The sequence below is a fragment of the Dama dama genome, chromosome 19 (genome assembly GCF_033118175.1).
Source record: "Dama dama isolate Ldn47 chromosome 19, ASM3311817v1, whole genome shotgun sequence".
NCBI lineage: Eukaryota > Metazoa > Chordata > Mammalia > Artiodactyla > Cervidae > Dama > Dama dama.
Window position 1 is genome coordinate 91,019,395 of NC_083699.1, and position 13,876 is coordinate 91,033,270.

A 13,876-nucleotide genomic window follows, 5' to 3' on the forward strand; every position below is an offset into this window, starting at 1 on the left:
AGAGTCGCACAGAGTTGGATACGACTGATGTGACTTAGCACACATGCACAAAAGATACAAAGATGAGTTATTTATTATTAATAACTATAAAAACTGATAAAATATGAGTTGGGAAAAAGCAGAATTATGGAAATAGCTTTCTTTTTAAAGTTTAGAATTCTTTATTAACAATCTATTTCTTTCCTGTGTTGCTGTATCTACAACATTAACTATTAAGCTGGAAATATAGAAAGTAAAAGTGCCTTTCAAGTAAAATCACAAATACTTTAAAATGGTAATTTTTTTTAAAAGAATCTAAGAAAAGACCTAACTGAGAAACATCTGGACTAGCTAGTTTAAGAAGTCTTATTTAAAAGCCATAGCTTTTAATAATGACTCATAACAGCATGTAGAAAACAGAAAACAAATTTCATAATCCAGATAGTAAATTTAAATGAAATTATATTTAAAATAAGTTTCTTACTTCCATCAAAATTTGTAATTCATTTCAAATTATGAGAAATGTTAAAGGTATTGTACTTTTGAAACATTACAAATGTTACTCTTAAAAGCTAGAATTTTCATTACAATGTTAGTAAGAAATGATAAACAGTTTGTGTTTGGTTTTTATGTACCATTTTCACATGCAGAAACAGAAAACAAACATTTAATTGTAGAGTTAACATAAAACATATCAATATGTTGTAGAGAAAAAAAAGTCATATTGTAGAGAAAAACATTCCCCTAAAAAGATAATTATTTGTCAGTCCAAAATGTCCTAAAAAAAATAAACTATTGTGCTTAACAATAGTTTAACAATTGTTAATAGCTTAACAATAACAATAGCTTAACAATAACTATTGTGCTTAACAGGAATGTATGTGTTTCCACTGATAGAGGAACGAGAAGGAGATGCTCACAAGTGGAGAACTTAAGTAAAGGCCTCTTTAAGGGTCTTAGTCAGTTTTTCCAATTAGTCTCAAAGCTTTGGGGGAAAATCATGTTTTCTCACTAAAATGGCTGAAGTACAGAGAAGCAGAATGATCACATACTTTACCCATTTGCCACAAGAATGAAAAGTACAAAAGTTTAAAGACATTAAGTGTATCTATTAATGTCTGAAGAATGTAATTCATCAAAATCTTACCAAATGCTTATATCATAGGGGAAAGTATCATTTTAGACTCTAATGAGATTCCTCTTTTAGTCACCTTAGTGGGAGTTGTAATATCAAAGGGAAAAAAAATAGCATGTTAGCAGGTATAACAGGGTATTAGTGTTGTAATATATACTAACCATATTTTTTTTTTTTTTTGGCGAGAGAATCTGTAGTTTATTTTTTTGTATTGGTGTTTTTTTAATTGTACATAATTGCTTTACAATGTTGTGTTAGTTTCTGCTGTACAACAAAGTGAATTAGCTATATGTATACATTTATCCCCTCCATCTTGGAGAGAATCTGCAGACTCAAAAGATATAACAATGCTGAACTGAAAGAAACTGTAAAGTGTGAATATTGTTTGTAAATTAATTCAAACAAATTATTTAAAAATATGACATTCATGAGATAATTAGAACTTCGGAAACTGGATATTTGATATTAAGGGATAATGACCAGTTTTTTTAGGTATCATATTTGCAAAGAGTCCTTATCTTTTAGAGCTACACTCTCAAATATTATAGATGAAATAATGATACCTAGGATTTGTTTACAAACAATACGGGGTAGATAAGTACACAGCAGTACAGATTAACAATATTACTAATTCCTTTTATTATTAATTAATTTTAATTGGAGGCTAATTACTTTACAACACTGTGGTGGTTTTTGCCATAGATCGACATGAATCAGCCATGGGTGTACGCGTCACCCTGCCCTGAACCCCTCTCCCTCCTCCCTCCCCATACTAAGCATATCTGGAGAGGCTGCTGGGTACCAAACACTACCAGAGACAGGGAAAAAGAGAATAAAATAAGTGAAATGAATAAAAAAAAAATAGGTCATGAAATGAATGAAAGTAAAACCTTTGAAATGTAAAACTTAAATGTGAAAATGACTATAAAGAGTATCTCATAAGTAAAAAAAGATAAAGAACACTTATTTACATACACATATACGTATACATACAATGTATACACACATTGAGGGAACATGGAATAAATGAGTTAACAGTGAGGAGTGGGTTAATAACAACATTAACCTAGCATTTATTTCACACTTTACAATTTACTATATATAATCATCAACCCACTTAATCCTCAATCTTCTGGGGGAGATAATATAAACCTTATTTTATGCAAAGAAAAATTAGGTATATGTTTTGCTTAAGGAACTGAGAGTAGAGTTTAAAGAGAGGCTTTCTTACTATAAAGTAACCACCTTTTCTCAGACAAGGCCATCTCCTGGGGAGGTAGGGGTAAAAGGCATGCAAGAAAATATAGGTCTTTTAAAATCTTATGCTTAAATTATAGAATTGATATAGGAAGGAGCTAACTGGTTAATAATAAAGAGAAGGAAGTATACAGAACTTATGACTTACCCACAGAGTCCACCTTCTCTCTATTTGATTTGCCTTGTGCAAATTTTTCAGCATTCAGTGCCTGAAACTTGTGCCTTGCCCACTGTGTGAGATGGTCAAGCATGGAGAACACAGTCTGTGTACTGAGTTGACACAGATCAGATGCACTGTCTTGGGTACTTAAGGTATGATGATCATCATGCTTTAGAACTGCCATAATTTCTGCATAAACCTAAGAAGAACCATTTTATGGTTAATGATTTATCTACATAATACCATTTTACTATTACCTGATATATAAGGTTGACCATTTTAAGGGAATAATTTTCAAAAGAAAAAAAATCCATGATAGATTAATAATAAATTATCTTTCTCATTAAAATTAAGCCAATAAAATGCTTCTCTGAAGAGAAAATATACTGTAAAATAGTCACAAAAATAGACTTGGCCAAGGTGGTTGAGACTATCCAAGCGCCTGTGAGAGATTATGATGTCTTTTTCGTGCTTTATCCGCAAACAGACACTTCAAACAAAAGGAAAGCCCGCTGCTCACTGTGGCAGTTTCTAGGATGTCACTGTCAAACAGGCAAGTAGATATTCATGTGCAAAGCTCTGTGGTAGGATTCAGACATTCTCCAGCTATGGGTTCTGCTCCAAGGAAGCCCCCTTGTGTGTACACATGATGTGCACACATGAACAATACAAGGTAACATATGATAAGGTGTAAATAGAGTGACAATATCATGGGGCACTTAAACCCTGAATATACACAGGTTCAAGGGAGGCAGTCATGAGAAGTTAGGGTCCTAGCCTGCAGTTTGATTTTCTTAATTAAGGTGGGCCCTTTTCTCAAAGCAAAACTTTTTTGCCTCCAAAATCTGATCTGTGTTAATTCTAAGGTCCCTTGTACTCAAAGAGTCTGTGTTTCCATGTCATTTAACCTCTCTGTGTCTTAATTTCCTCATCAATAAAATGGAGTTACAGACCATGCTCTGTAATGACACACCAATTTTAAAGCAAAACAAAATCACTCTGCAAAGTTGCTTTGTTGCCTTACTGAATCAGATCAAAAGGGCACAGAGTGCCCTTCTTCTCATTTTCTAAGGTTTCTTGGTTTTGACAGTAGGAAATCTGTCAAGCTTGAACCTGCAAGCCTCTTAAGGCCTTTTAAACTAAAATGATATATTTGAAAAAGTTAATAGTGACTTTTGTCATATTTTGGATTTGTGCCAAATGCTTAGTATATTAGTTAATATTTAAGAAAATAAAGCAGAGTTCCTATTAAAACAAACAAAACAAAAAACAAAAAAAGAGAGTCACAAAAATAAACACAGTATCTGCAGAAATCATTTCAGAGTAATTGAAGGGCATGTACAAACAAAAAAAAATCAAAAGAAAATATGTTCATGATACTGGATAAGAGAAGGCACCGCATAAAAGGCTTAACAATAAAAAGTTATAAAAGATATACAAATTTGGCATTTATATTTAAAATTTCTCATGGCAAAAGATATAAGCAAAGGTTAAAAAGAAAACCATAAACTGGAAAAAAATTTTCTACGACACGACTGGCACAAATTGGTATCCAGAATACATATCAAACTCCTACTAATTATTTAAAAAGGCACACACATACACAACCCCAAATAGGTAAAGGATATGAACTAGGCATTAAACAACTCTTTGATAAATAAAAGTTTAAAAAAGGATTTTGTAAGTGTTTAGATATGTCATTACATAGCATACATTGATCTACATTTCCAACTAATACATAGCCTTTTTAATACTAACTACATTTCCCAAATGTTTGTACAAACAGAAACCAAATAAAATGATGTATCTCACCTCTTGTTGATCTTCTTGATTACACCCCAACAAAACATATACTAAAATATGTGGAAGAAGATAGATGGTCACCTTGAAATCATGCTTCATCATAATGCTACAGCAAGTGAAGATTTTACTGGCAAGATCATGCCGAACCTATAAACTCCAATGGTTTAGAGACAGTGAGTAGTTTTGTACATTTTATTCTTTTGATTAACACCAAAACACAACATGTGAGCTAGTCTATCACTGTAGAGTAGGTATTCTCCTATGAAGAAAGGCACTCAAGTAGGGAGGATTTAGCTCACCATCCCTCTGGTCAAGTGTCTAAACTGCTGAGACCCCTACAAGAGCAACATAGCTACTTAGGCTGCCAACTATCTCAGCAAAACTGGTCTTTCCCCCCTAGACTTCATTTTAAAATGCAGCACGTTTTGTTACAGATTAACTTTGCTAATTATATTATCTTTTACTTAGCTACATTAAATTTAGTATATTTATTCCCTGAACAAATAGATGAGGAAAGTAACCAGAAAGTATTTCCTGGGCCAGCAAATTACACACAAGACCACATTTTTATTAAGTAATCAACAATGACTAACTATAGGAAAGAAAATAAAAGAAATAAAGTTTACATTACTTGGTGTTAGAGTCAAATTTTATTGGTATGATCCAACCCTCAATTTACCAGCATTAATGTTCTCCTATAAAAGTTTAAAGGTTTTTCCTTCTTCAAATACAAATGCTTCACTAAAAAAAAAAAACTAAATACAGCTAAATAAAATATTCCACAGCTGAAAGTAATTAATTTAATAGTATTAATTTAACATTTCACAGATTATATTTTCAGTATATTCACTAAAAAAGAGAAAAACTTTATTGAAATTATCAGATATAATTTATTATTAGCTTTAAAACACTAATAGAAATATGAATAAACAACAAAAGTTGTGAAATTTAAATACACATTAAACATTTTGGGGGAACACAAAGGTACCTTTTTTCTGTCAGATATGTAAAAATTTCATATTAACGAAAATATCAGGGACATATCTCTATTTTTCCATGAAATTTCATTTTTAAAAAACCTTTACTTTTATTTGGGTTTCCCTGGTGGCTCAGCTGGTAAAGAATCTACCTGCAATACAGGAGACCTGGGTTTGATCCCTCTGTTGGGAAGAACCCCTGGAGAAGGGAAAGGCTACCCACTCCAGTATTCTGACCTGGAGAATTCCATGGACGGGATAATCCATGGGGTCACAAAGAGTCAGATATGACTGAACAACTTTCACATTCACATTACTTTTATTTTGGAGGAAGTTCACATGATGTATTCTCTTTTAGAAATGGCCACCGAGGGATAATATATCTTTTTATTACCTGAGAAATCTTTTTATTTATATAAAAAAGTCTGATAAGGCATTTATATTCTTTTAAACAATATTATTTAAAACATAAAATGATAGGATGTAATGTAATAGACATTTTATAAACACACTAAGAACACAATTATTTGCTTGATTAGACAACTTCCTTCTTACTCAGAAACTGTTACAAAGAGAAACTCTCTATTAGTAAACGTTTTCTACAAAAATTTCTATCACTTTTCAGTACCTACTGTGTGTGCTATGCATTCAGATAAATGTTCTCATTTCCTTTACAATTTCTATTCAGTTAAATTCTGGACAAGGCTCTCTTACCTTTGTTATAAGATAACCTGCCCAAGACGCTGACCATTCCGCAAAATTATTACCTAATTTACTTAAGTAAATTGGCTTCTTTACTCCAGACCAATCTGTTGATTTCTGAGAACTCTTATATCTGTAATTTAAAAATTGTTTATAAAAAATTAATATATATCCATCTGTCTAGAACTTTAGTATAAGGAATTATATCAACTCTTTTGCTGACTACCCCAATACAGCCTTGCCTTTACTGAAATCTGACTAGACACCACTTTCCCTAAAGCCTTCTTAGTGATGGGGTGATAGGTCATTCTTGAACTCTCCAAGCACATCAAAGTATTTGAGTCTGCTTCTTCCCTTCCTCAATGCTCCTTTCAGATCCTTCCAACCCCATCCTGGAATAAAAAAGATCTGTTCCTTTGAGGTTCAAGTCATCCACATATATATACTATACTCTACTCATCATGGACATCTACCAACTCACTGATAAATTTAGCAGATTGTTCAGCATTTTCTTTCCTCCCCAAGTCTTATCATCCTGAGTGACTTCAATGTCTGGTTGGACCATCTAGTCAAACTGAAAACTTCTCAATGACCTTCTCCTCTACTTCTTTTTCAGGACTCCCTTGCCAAAACAGAGAAACTTCTTCACTTCCAAAATGTACTATTTATTTAGACCCCACTTTACGGCCACAGTTTCCCAAAGTTCCAGTTCTTTCACCCAGTTACTGACACATCTGTTCTCTCTCACTGAGATCTTCTGTCTCTTGATTCTGCTAAACTCTTCTAATCTATAATGCCTCCTTTTCATTTACTTCTTTTCCTAACCAGCTTGGTTTCTATGGTCCTTCACTTCAAGCATTCTCTTGGTAATATCCTCTATACACTCCACTGCCACACTGTCTTTACCAGCTGGAGCCATCCACCAAGCTTCAAATCTTGAATCAGTCTAAATGCTTGCCTTCACTGAAATGATATCAAGGCCACTGCACTGACAGAGGAAACATCATGAAATTGCTTATGAGATCAGTACTACTACATATCTTAGTTTTCAACCTCAATGGACTTCTATGCTGCCCAGAAATCCTATATATTCCTTATCAGCTCTCTCTTCTCTTTTCCACAGTGGCTATTTCAAATGATCATTATTCTCCTTACATGACCTATTACCACTGAACTGCTACTTTCAGCCAATAATCTTATCTCTTATACTTCTTACTTCATGGAGAAAAAAGAAACCATTAACACAACCCCACAGTTAAATGTGTAAATAAGTTCTATCCATCATTTTATCTTCCCCTATTACAAAGAAAGAGACTTCACTTCCTTTAATCACCCATGAGATATATGGCTAGTATTCTGGATGCTCCTTGGAGCCTTATTTTATCAATTATCACTTCTCTCTCTTGAGAGTGCCTTAGCACATACACATCAAAAGTTTCAACTCATACTCAATTTAAAGTAGATTTTTTCCAATATAACTTCAACATGATTCTTTCTATTTGCTCCTCAGCACTAACATTTAAACCTGTTCAAACAGGTCTCATCTTACACATGTATACAGCAATTATTGAGGTGAGTGGGTTCCTTTTTAATCACCAGTGTAAGGTTTGGAAATGACAAATATAATTAATGCCCTACACTCAAGGTTCTCAGCAAACATTATGTATTTCACTATATCGTAAATTGCTAAAAAATGAAAAATCCAGTGTCTCTCAGTTAACCATCATTATTTTGAACCATCATGAATATAATTCTCTGGATGATTTTTACAGGTTTTATGCTAAACTTAGAAAACTATGGATATTGGGGAACAAGTAAGGCTCTGTCAAGTCACATCCTGATATTTTCTCCTAAAATTATTTCTGTGGCAATTGTGAACCATAGTTCACAGATCTATCTATCTAGTTCACAGAAACTCTTAAGCATCTACAAGTGCTATAAAATACAGATAAAGAAATGGAGAAGTATAGAGTTCTCAAAACAGAAAAACCAAATTTTATTTTATCTTAATAAACTATATCTTTAAATAGTACTATTCATAAGAAATAAAATGATGTTTAAAAGGCTTCTAAATATTAAAAGGTATATAGCAAATAAGTATACATACTTAAGGGCTCTTATAAAGAATTTTACTATGTGCCTAAGTACTGTACTAGGATTCAAATGCTAATTTATCCAAGGTCAAATATCCAATAATTTTGGTACTTAGACTACCTAAAACTAAAGTTTCTAACTAAAAATAATTAATGGACTTCAATCAATCCTAACAAAATTTTTAAAATGGCAAAAAAAAAAAAAGGTAAGAAATTTTTTTTTTTTTTTTAAGGAGAAGAAAATATTTTCACAGGGCTTCGCAGATGGCACCAGTGGTAAAGAACCCGCCTGCCCATGTAGGAGATTTAAGAAACACGAGTTCAATCTCTTGGTCAGGGAAGATCCCCTGGAGGACGGCATGGCAACCCACTCCAGCATTCGTGCCTGAAGAATCCCACGGACAGAGGAGCCTGGCAGGCTATAGTCCAAAGGGTCACAAAGAGTTGGACACAATTGAAGTGACTTAGCACATACACATCAAAAGTTTCAACTCATACTCAATTTAAAGTAGATTTTTTCCAAAGTACTACTGACAGTTGAATTAAAAGATAATCCTTTCAGCTTCAATGAATTTGTCTAAATATCCAAAGTTATAGAATTTAAACAATGAGCAGATTGTTCTCATTTTGACTAGATTATAAACATAAATCATAGTGGAAAAAAATATCAGAATGTACTAAAAACACTTTTAATGCTAAAAAGTTATATCAAAAGTAACATTTATTTTATAAAGTTAAAAACAATTCTATCAAAATAATATTAATGAGTTTACAGACCTAGTATTTAGATGTGGTTCCAGTATTTCCCGAACATGCTCAGGAAATCGCCTCCACAATTGGTGACCGGGGCCATCAGTTTGCATCTCTCTGCAGTCATAAATGGAAAGTAACTCCTACAAATATATATTTTACAGTTGTAAATCATCAATGAAACAGATACATCTTTACATCCACCAACATTCTACATACTACAGCTATAAAAATACATAGAAAAATATATAAAATTATAACATTTTGCAATTATGAACTTGCTTAGATTTATCTCAATGCTTAAAACCATTCAGGTGACTTACTCAGGGTCACAAAGCTGTGGTAGTACCAATAATGGAACATGTAATTTGCATGCTACATATAACATGTTCTAAAATGACTAAGAGTTATTTGGAGGAAAAAATTTGAATCTTCTATACTTGCAGAATTTTTAGAGTGTGACCTTTTCTGAATTTTAATTCAGTTCAGTTCAGTTCAGCTCAGTTCAGTTGCTCAGTCGTGTCCGACTCTTTGCGAGCCCATGAATCGTGGCACGCCAGGCCTCCCTGTCCATCACCAACTCCCGGAGTTTACTCAAACTCATGTCCATCGAGTCAGTGATGTCATCCAGTCATCTCATCCTCTGTCATCCCTTTCTCTTCCTGCCCCCAATCCCTCCCAGCATCAGGGTCTTTTCCAATGAGTCAACTCTTCGCATGAGGTGGCCAAAGTACTGGAGTTTCAGCTTCATCATCTGTCCTTCCAATGAACACCCAGGACTGACCTCCTTTAGGATGGACTGGTTGGATCTCCTCCTTGCAGTCCAAGGGACTCTCAAGAGTCTTCTCCAACACCGCAGTCCAAAAGCATCAATTTTTCAGTGCTCAGCTTTCTTCACAGTTCAACTCTCATATCCATACATGACTACTGGAAAAACCATAGCCTTGACTAGACAGACCTTTGTTGGTAAAGTAATGTCTCTGCTTTTTAATATGCTATCTAGGTTGGTCATAAGTTTCCTCCCAAGGAGTAAGCGTCTTTTAACTTCATGGCTGCAGTCACCATCTGCAGGGATTTTGGAGCCCCAAAAAATAAAGTCTGACACTGTTTCCACTGTTTCCTCATCTATTTCCCATGAAGTGATGGGAGCAGATGCCATGATCTTAGTTTCTGAATTTTAATTAAAGTACTATAAATCCAAAATAGTTCAAAAATTCAAGATATTTCAAATTCTAGATATAACATACTGAGCTTAAAATTCTGAAAATAAGATGCAAATGTTTAAGACCAATTTATTAGTCAAATCCAGCAATGAAATGGTTATATTTTACTTTCCTGAAAATAAAACAAGTGGGATTTTATAGATGAAGGAAAAAAACCTTTCTAATATCAATCTTTAAAACAAGACAAATGTTAGGATATTATCTTTCATCACCTACTATTCTTTCTTTACAATTCCACTGTAAAGGACCATATGCAACAGATATATTCTTATTAATAACAATTATAAACACTAACAGAATATGTACTTTATATTTAGAATTAGATAAATCAAAAGGTACAAACTTCCAGTTATAAATAAATATTAGAGATATAATGTATAACATGATAAATATAATTAACACTGCTATATGTTATATATGAAAGCTGTTAAGGTAAATCTGAGTTCTAATCACAAGGGAAAACATTCCTTGTGCTAAAAAAATTTAACTTTTTAAAAATCTAATTTTGTATTTATATGAGATAAATGGATGTTCATTAAACTTGTGATAATCATTTCATGGTGTACCTAAGTCAAATCATTATGCTATGCACCTTAAACTTATACAGTACTGTATGTCAATTATCTCTCTACAAAGTTGGAAGAAAAAACAAACAAAAAACACTAATATACTTACAGTTGTATATCTTGTTTCATATTTCACTGAGAAAATAAGCAATCACAAGAGACCTCTACAACTTCCATGCTAATATCTCCCCAGCATGACAATACCACATCAGTGCTTATATGCTCTGCTTCCTCTCTTGTTACTAAAGATGAACTGTTTTTGCTTTTAATTAAGGCTACTCTTCCCACTTGTACACTGTATTCCACATCTCTTTACCTAGTTAAAATAGTGTTACATCAGTTCTCTTCTATATCATCACTATTCTCCCCTCGCTGAACTGTTCCCAAGCACATGTAAACACATTGTCATTTTTCCCATCTTTACCCCTATTTCCTCCCTAGCTACAATCTCATTCTTCTGATCTCCTTGATAGAACACTCTTTAAAAGAATTTCTGTAATTTTTCTAATTCCTCTCCTCCCACATGTTCTTAAAAATACTCTAATGAGGCTTTCTAAACTACACTGAAACTGCTTTTTTCAAGGACAGCAATGATCTCTATGTTACTATAGCCAATGGTCAACTGTTAGTCCTGAAATTATTATACCTATAGAATATGGTCAGCATTTAGATCACTCCATACTTCCTGAAGGGGCTTCCCTGGTGGCTCAGACAGTAAAGAATCTGCCTGCAATGTGGGAGACCTGGGTCATATCCCTGGGTTGGAAAGATCCCCTGGAGTGGGAAATGGCAACCCACTCAGTATTCTTGCCTGGAAAATTTCATGGATGGAGGAGCCTGGTGGGCTTTCAGTTCATGGGGTTGCAAAGAGTCCAACATGACTGAGTAACTAACACACACACAGACATACTTTCTGAAACACTTTCTTGTCTTCCAGAATGCCATCTTCTCCCACCTTATTGGTAGCTCCTTCTGCATTTTCTTACTTTTTCCCTCTTCTCAGTGACTCCTCATTATCCAGGTCTCAGTTACTAGAACCTTTTTACCTATACATACTTCCTCAGAAACACAGTTTTAAATACCATATCTACTACGAACTATGAACACCTCCAATTTGTATCTTTAACTCAGGCCTCTAATCATGAATTTCAGACCTGAATATCTAACAAAATAAGAAAATATTTTAATTGAAAAAATATCATGAAAAGGGGCAAAGAAAACTGGAAAAGTATTTGTTACATGTATGGAAGACACAGGGTTAATTTCCACTACATCCAAATAGGTCTTAAAAGGTCAATTAAAAAAATAGACCATTACCAAGTGAAAAATGGGAAAAGATCATTTAGAGAAAATTCACAAAAAAGCAATAAATATGTAAAAGATGTTATACTGCTCTTATAATTAAGCATAAATTAATATGAAACAGTATCATATTTTGTCTGTCACAGTGGCAAAGATTTAAAATTTTAATTAAAGGCAGGTTTGTCAAGGGAGTATAAAGTGGTGAAGCTTTTTTGATAATCAAATGTAAGCTCTGTATTTGCTCTGAGATTTTAATTTCAAGATATCTATATTATTGATATACTCACTCAAATACTCAGAAATTGTACATACGTTTTCTAAATAATTTTTTTGTAAAAACAAGATATTGAACAGAACCTGCTTATCTTAAATAAAGTTTTTTAAACAAATTACAGTATGTTATATTGAATATAAAGTCACCGAAAAGAATGAATTAGAGCTATATGTACTGACATGGAAAATTACACAAGATATACTATTAAACACAAAAGAAAATCAACAAATATGATCTCCTTGTTTGCTGGAGAACACATATATATTTGTATATAAATAGAAAAAATGTCAAAGTACGTATAATAATCGGTTAGGAGGGTGTATTTCTGTACTCTTCAAATTTTTGTCAAGAACTTGTATACTTGTATTATTTTGATAATAAAAATGATAGTTAAAAATGAAGAGTTCCTAAAGTATAGAATTTACAACTTTCTTAATAGAATTTAATAACATAAAGCCAGTAAGGTCTACATACACTCTTACCTGAATGGCATAAGCAGCTGAATCTTGAGCTCGGCTGTTATCTGCATACGCAAGGTAAGCTCTTGTTAGTTCCATCAATAATCCGTAGGCAAAATTTGAATCTTCTACTCCAGTCTCAAAAAAAAAAGAGAAAAAATTATAGGATAATTTGTATACATTTTCTTAAATTGTACAGTGCATACCATGGTGAATTCAACTTAGTTACTTAAGTGAATTTAACTTAGAGAAGGAAAGCTCAGTAAGGTTCAAACGAAGTTTGGTACCAAGTCTAAAATATAATCTGTAGCTAAGAAGCCAAATCTAATGCTTTTAGACTATTTTTAAAGTGTTAGACTCATTCAATTTTTACAGAGTCAGCAATTTGCATATTTTGGTTTTTTCACTCTTAAAAAGAAAACTTGTTCTACAGAATTTCCTAAATTGCATTCTACAGATTTCCCACATTCATTTGACCATGGAAACATTTTTATATACACACTATTAAAACATCCTGGGAAATTAGTTTCTCATGGAGACACTGAGCAATTGGGTTTAAATAGTAAAATTTAAATAATCAATTAGATTTTAAGTATTTGTCACAATTATATTAGAAAGTTTATTTAAAAGAATGCAGCACTCCAGACTAGGCTTCAACTTTATATTTTTTGGCTAAAGGTCTCTGCAGTAGTATTAAGGAATAAACTCAGAAATCACCTAAATTATCTAGTTTAGATCAAGTTGCCACTAAAGACAAAACGGGTCGGCGGTGGTCTGCTGCAGGGACAGGGGCTCTGGGTACAGTTGACTTGGGTATGGCATAAGCCCTCTTGGAGGAGGTCGCCATTAACCCCACCACAGAGCTGCCAGAACTTACACCGGACTGAGAAATAGACTCTTGGAGGGCACAACAGAACCACATGTACCAGGACCCAGGAGAAAGGAGGAGTGACCCCACAAGAGACCCCAAGTCCCGGACTTGGCTGTGGGTGTCCGGGAGTCTCCAGTGGAGGCCTGGGTCAGTGGTGGCCTGCTGCAGGGTTGGGGGCACTGAGTGTAGCAATACATGCACGGGATCTTTTGAGGGAGGTCACCATTATCTTCATTACCTCCACCATAGTTTGGCGCCAGGTTCCCTCCACCCATCAACATAAAATTGAATGAAAGATTTACTGAGCATGGCCCCACCCATCAGAA

General features: G+C 33.7%; 1 protein-coding gene across 2 annotated transcripts in view; it reads right to left on the minus strand.

Annotated features, from left to right (window-relative positions):
- Positions 1-13,876, minus strand: part of ATR (ATR serine/threonine kinase) — a 114,589-nt gene that overhangs the window by 45,626 nt on the left and 55,087 nt on the right. For both annotated transcript variants that reach the window (XM_061167772.1, XM_061167771.1), the window contains exons 23-27: positions 12,704-12,817; positions 8,884-8,999; positions 6,026-6,146; positions 4,344-4,481; positions 2,520-2,730 (exon numbers count right to left, since the gene is read on the minus strand). In XM_061167772.1, the coding sequence (XP_061023755.1) occupies positions 2,520-2,730; positions 4,344-4,481; positions 6,026-6,146; positions 8,884-8,999; positions 12,704-12,817 (700 nt within the window). The remainder of the gene's footprint in view (positions 1-2,519; positions 2,731-4,343; positions 4,482-6,025; positions 6,147-8,883; positions 9,000-12,703; positions 12,818-13,876) is intronic.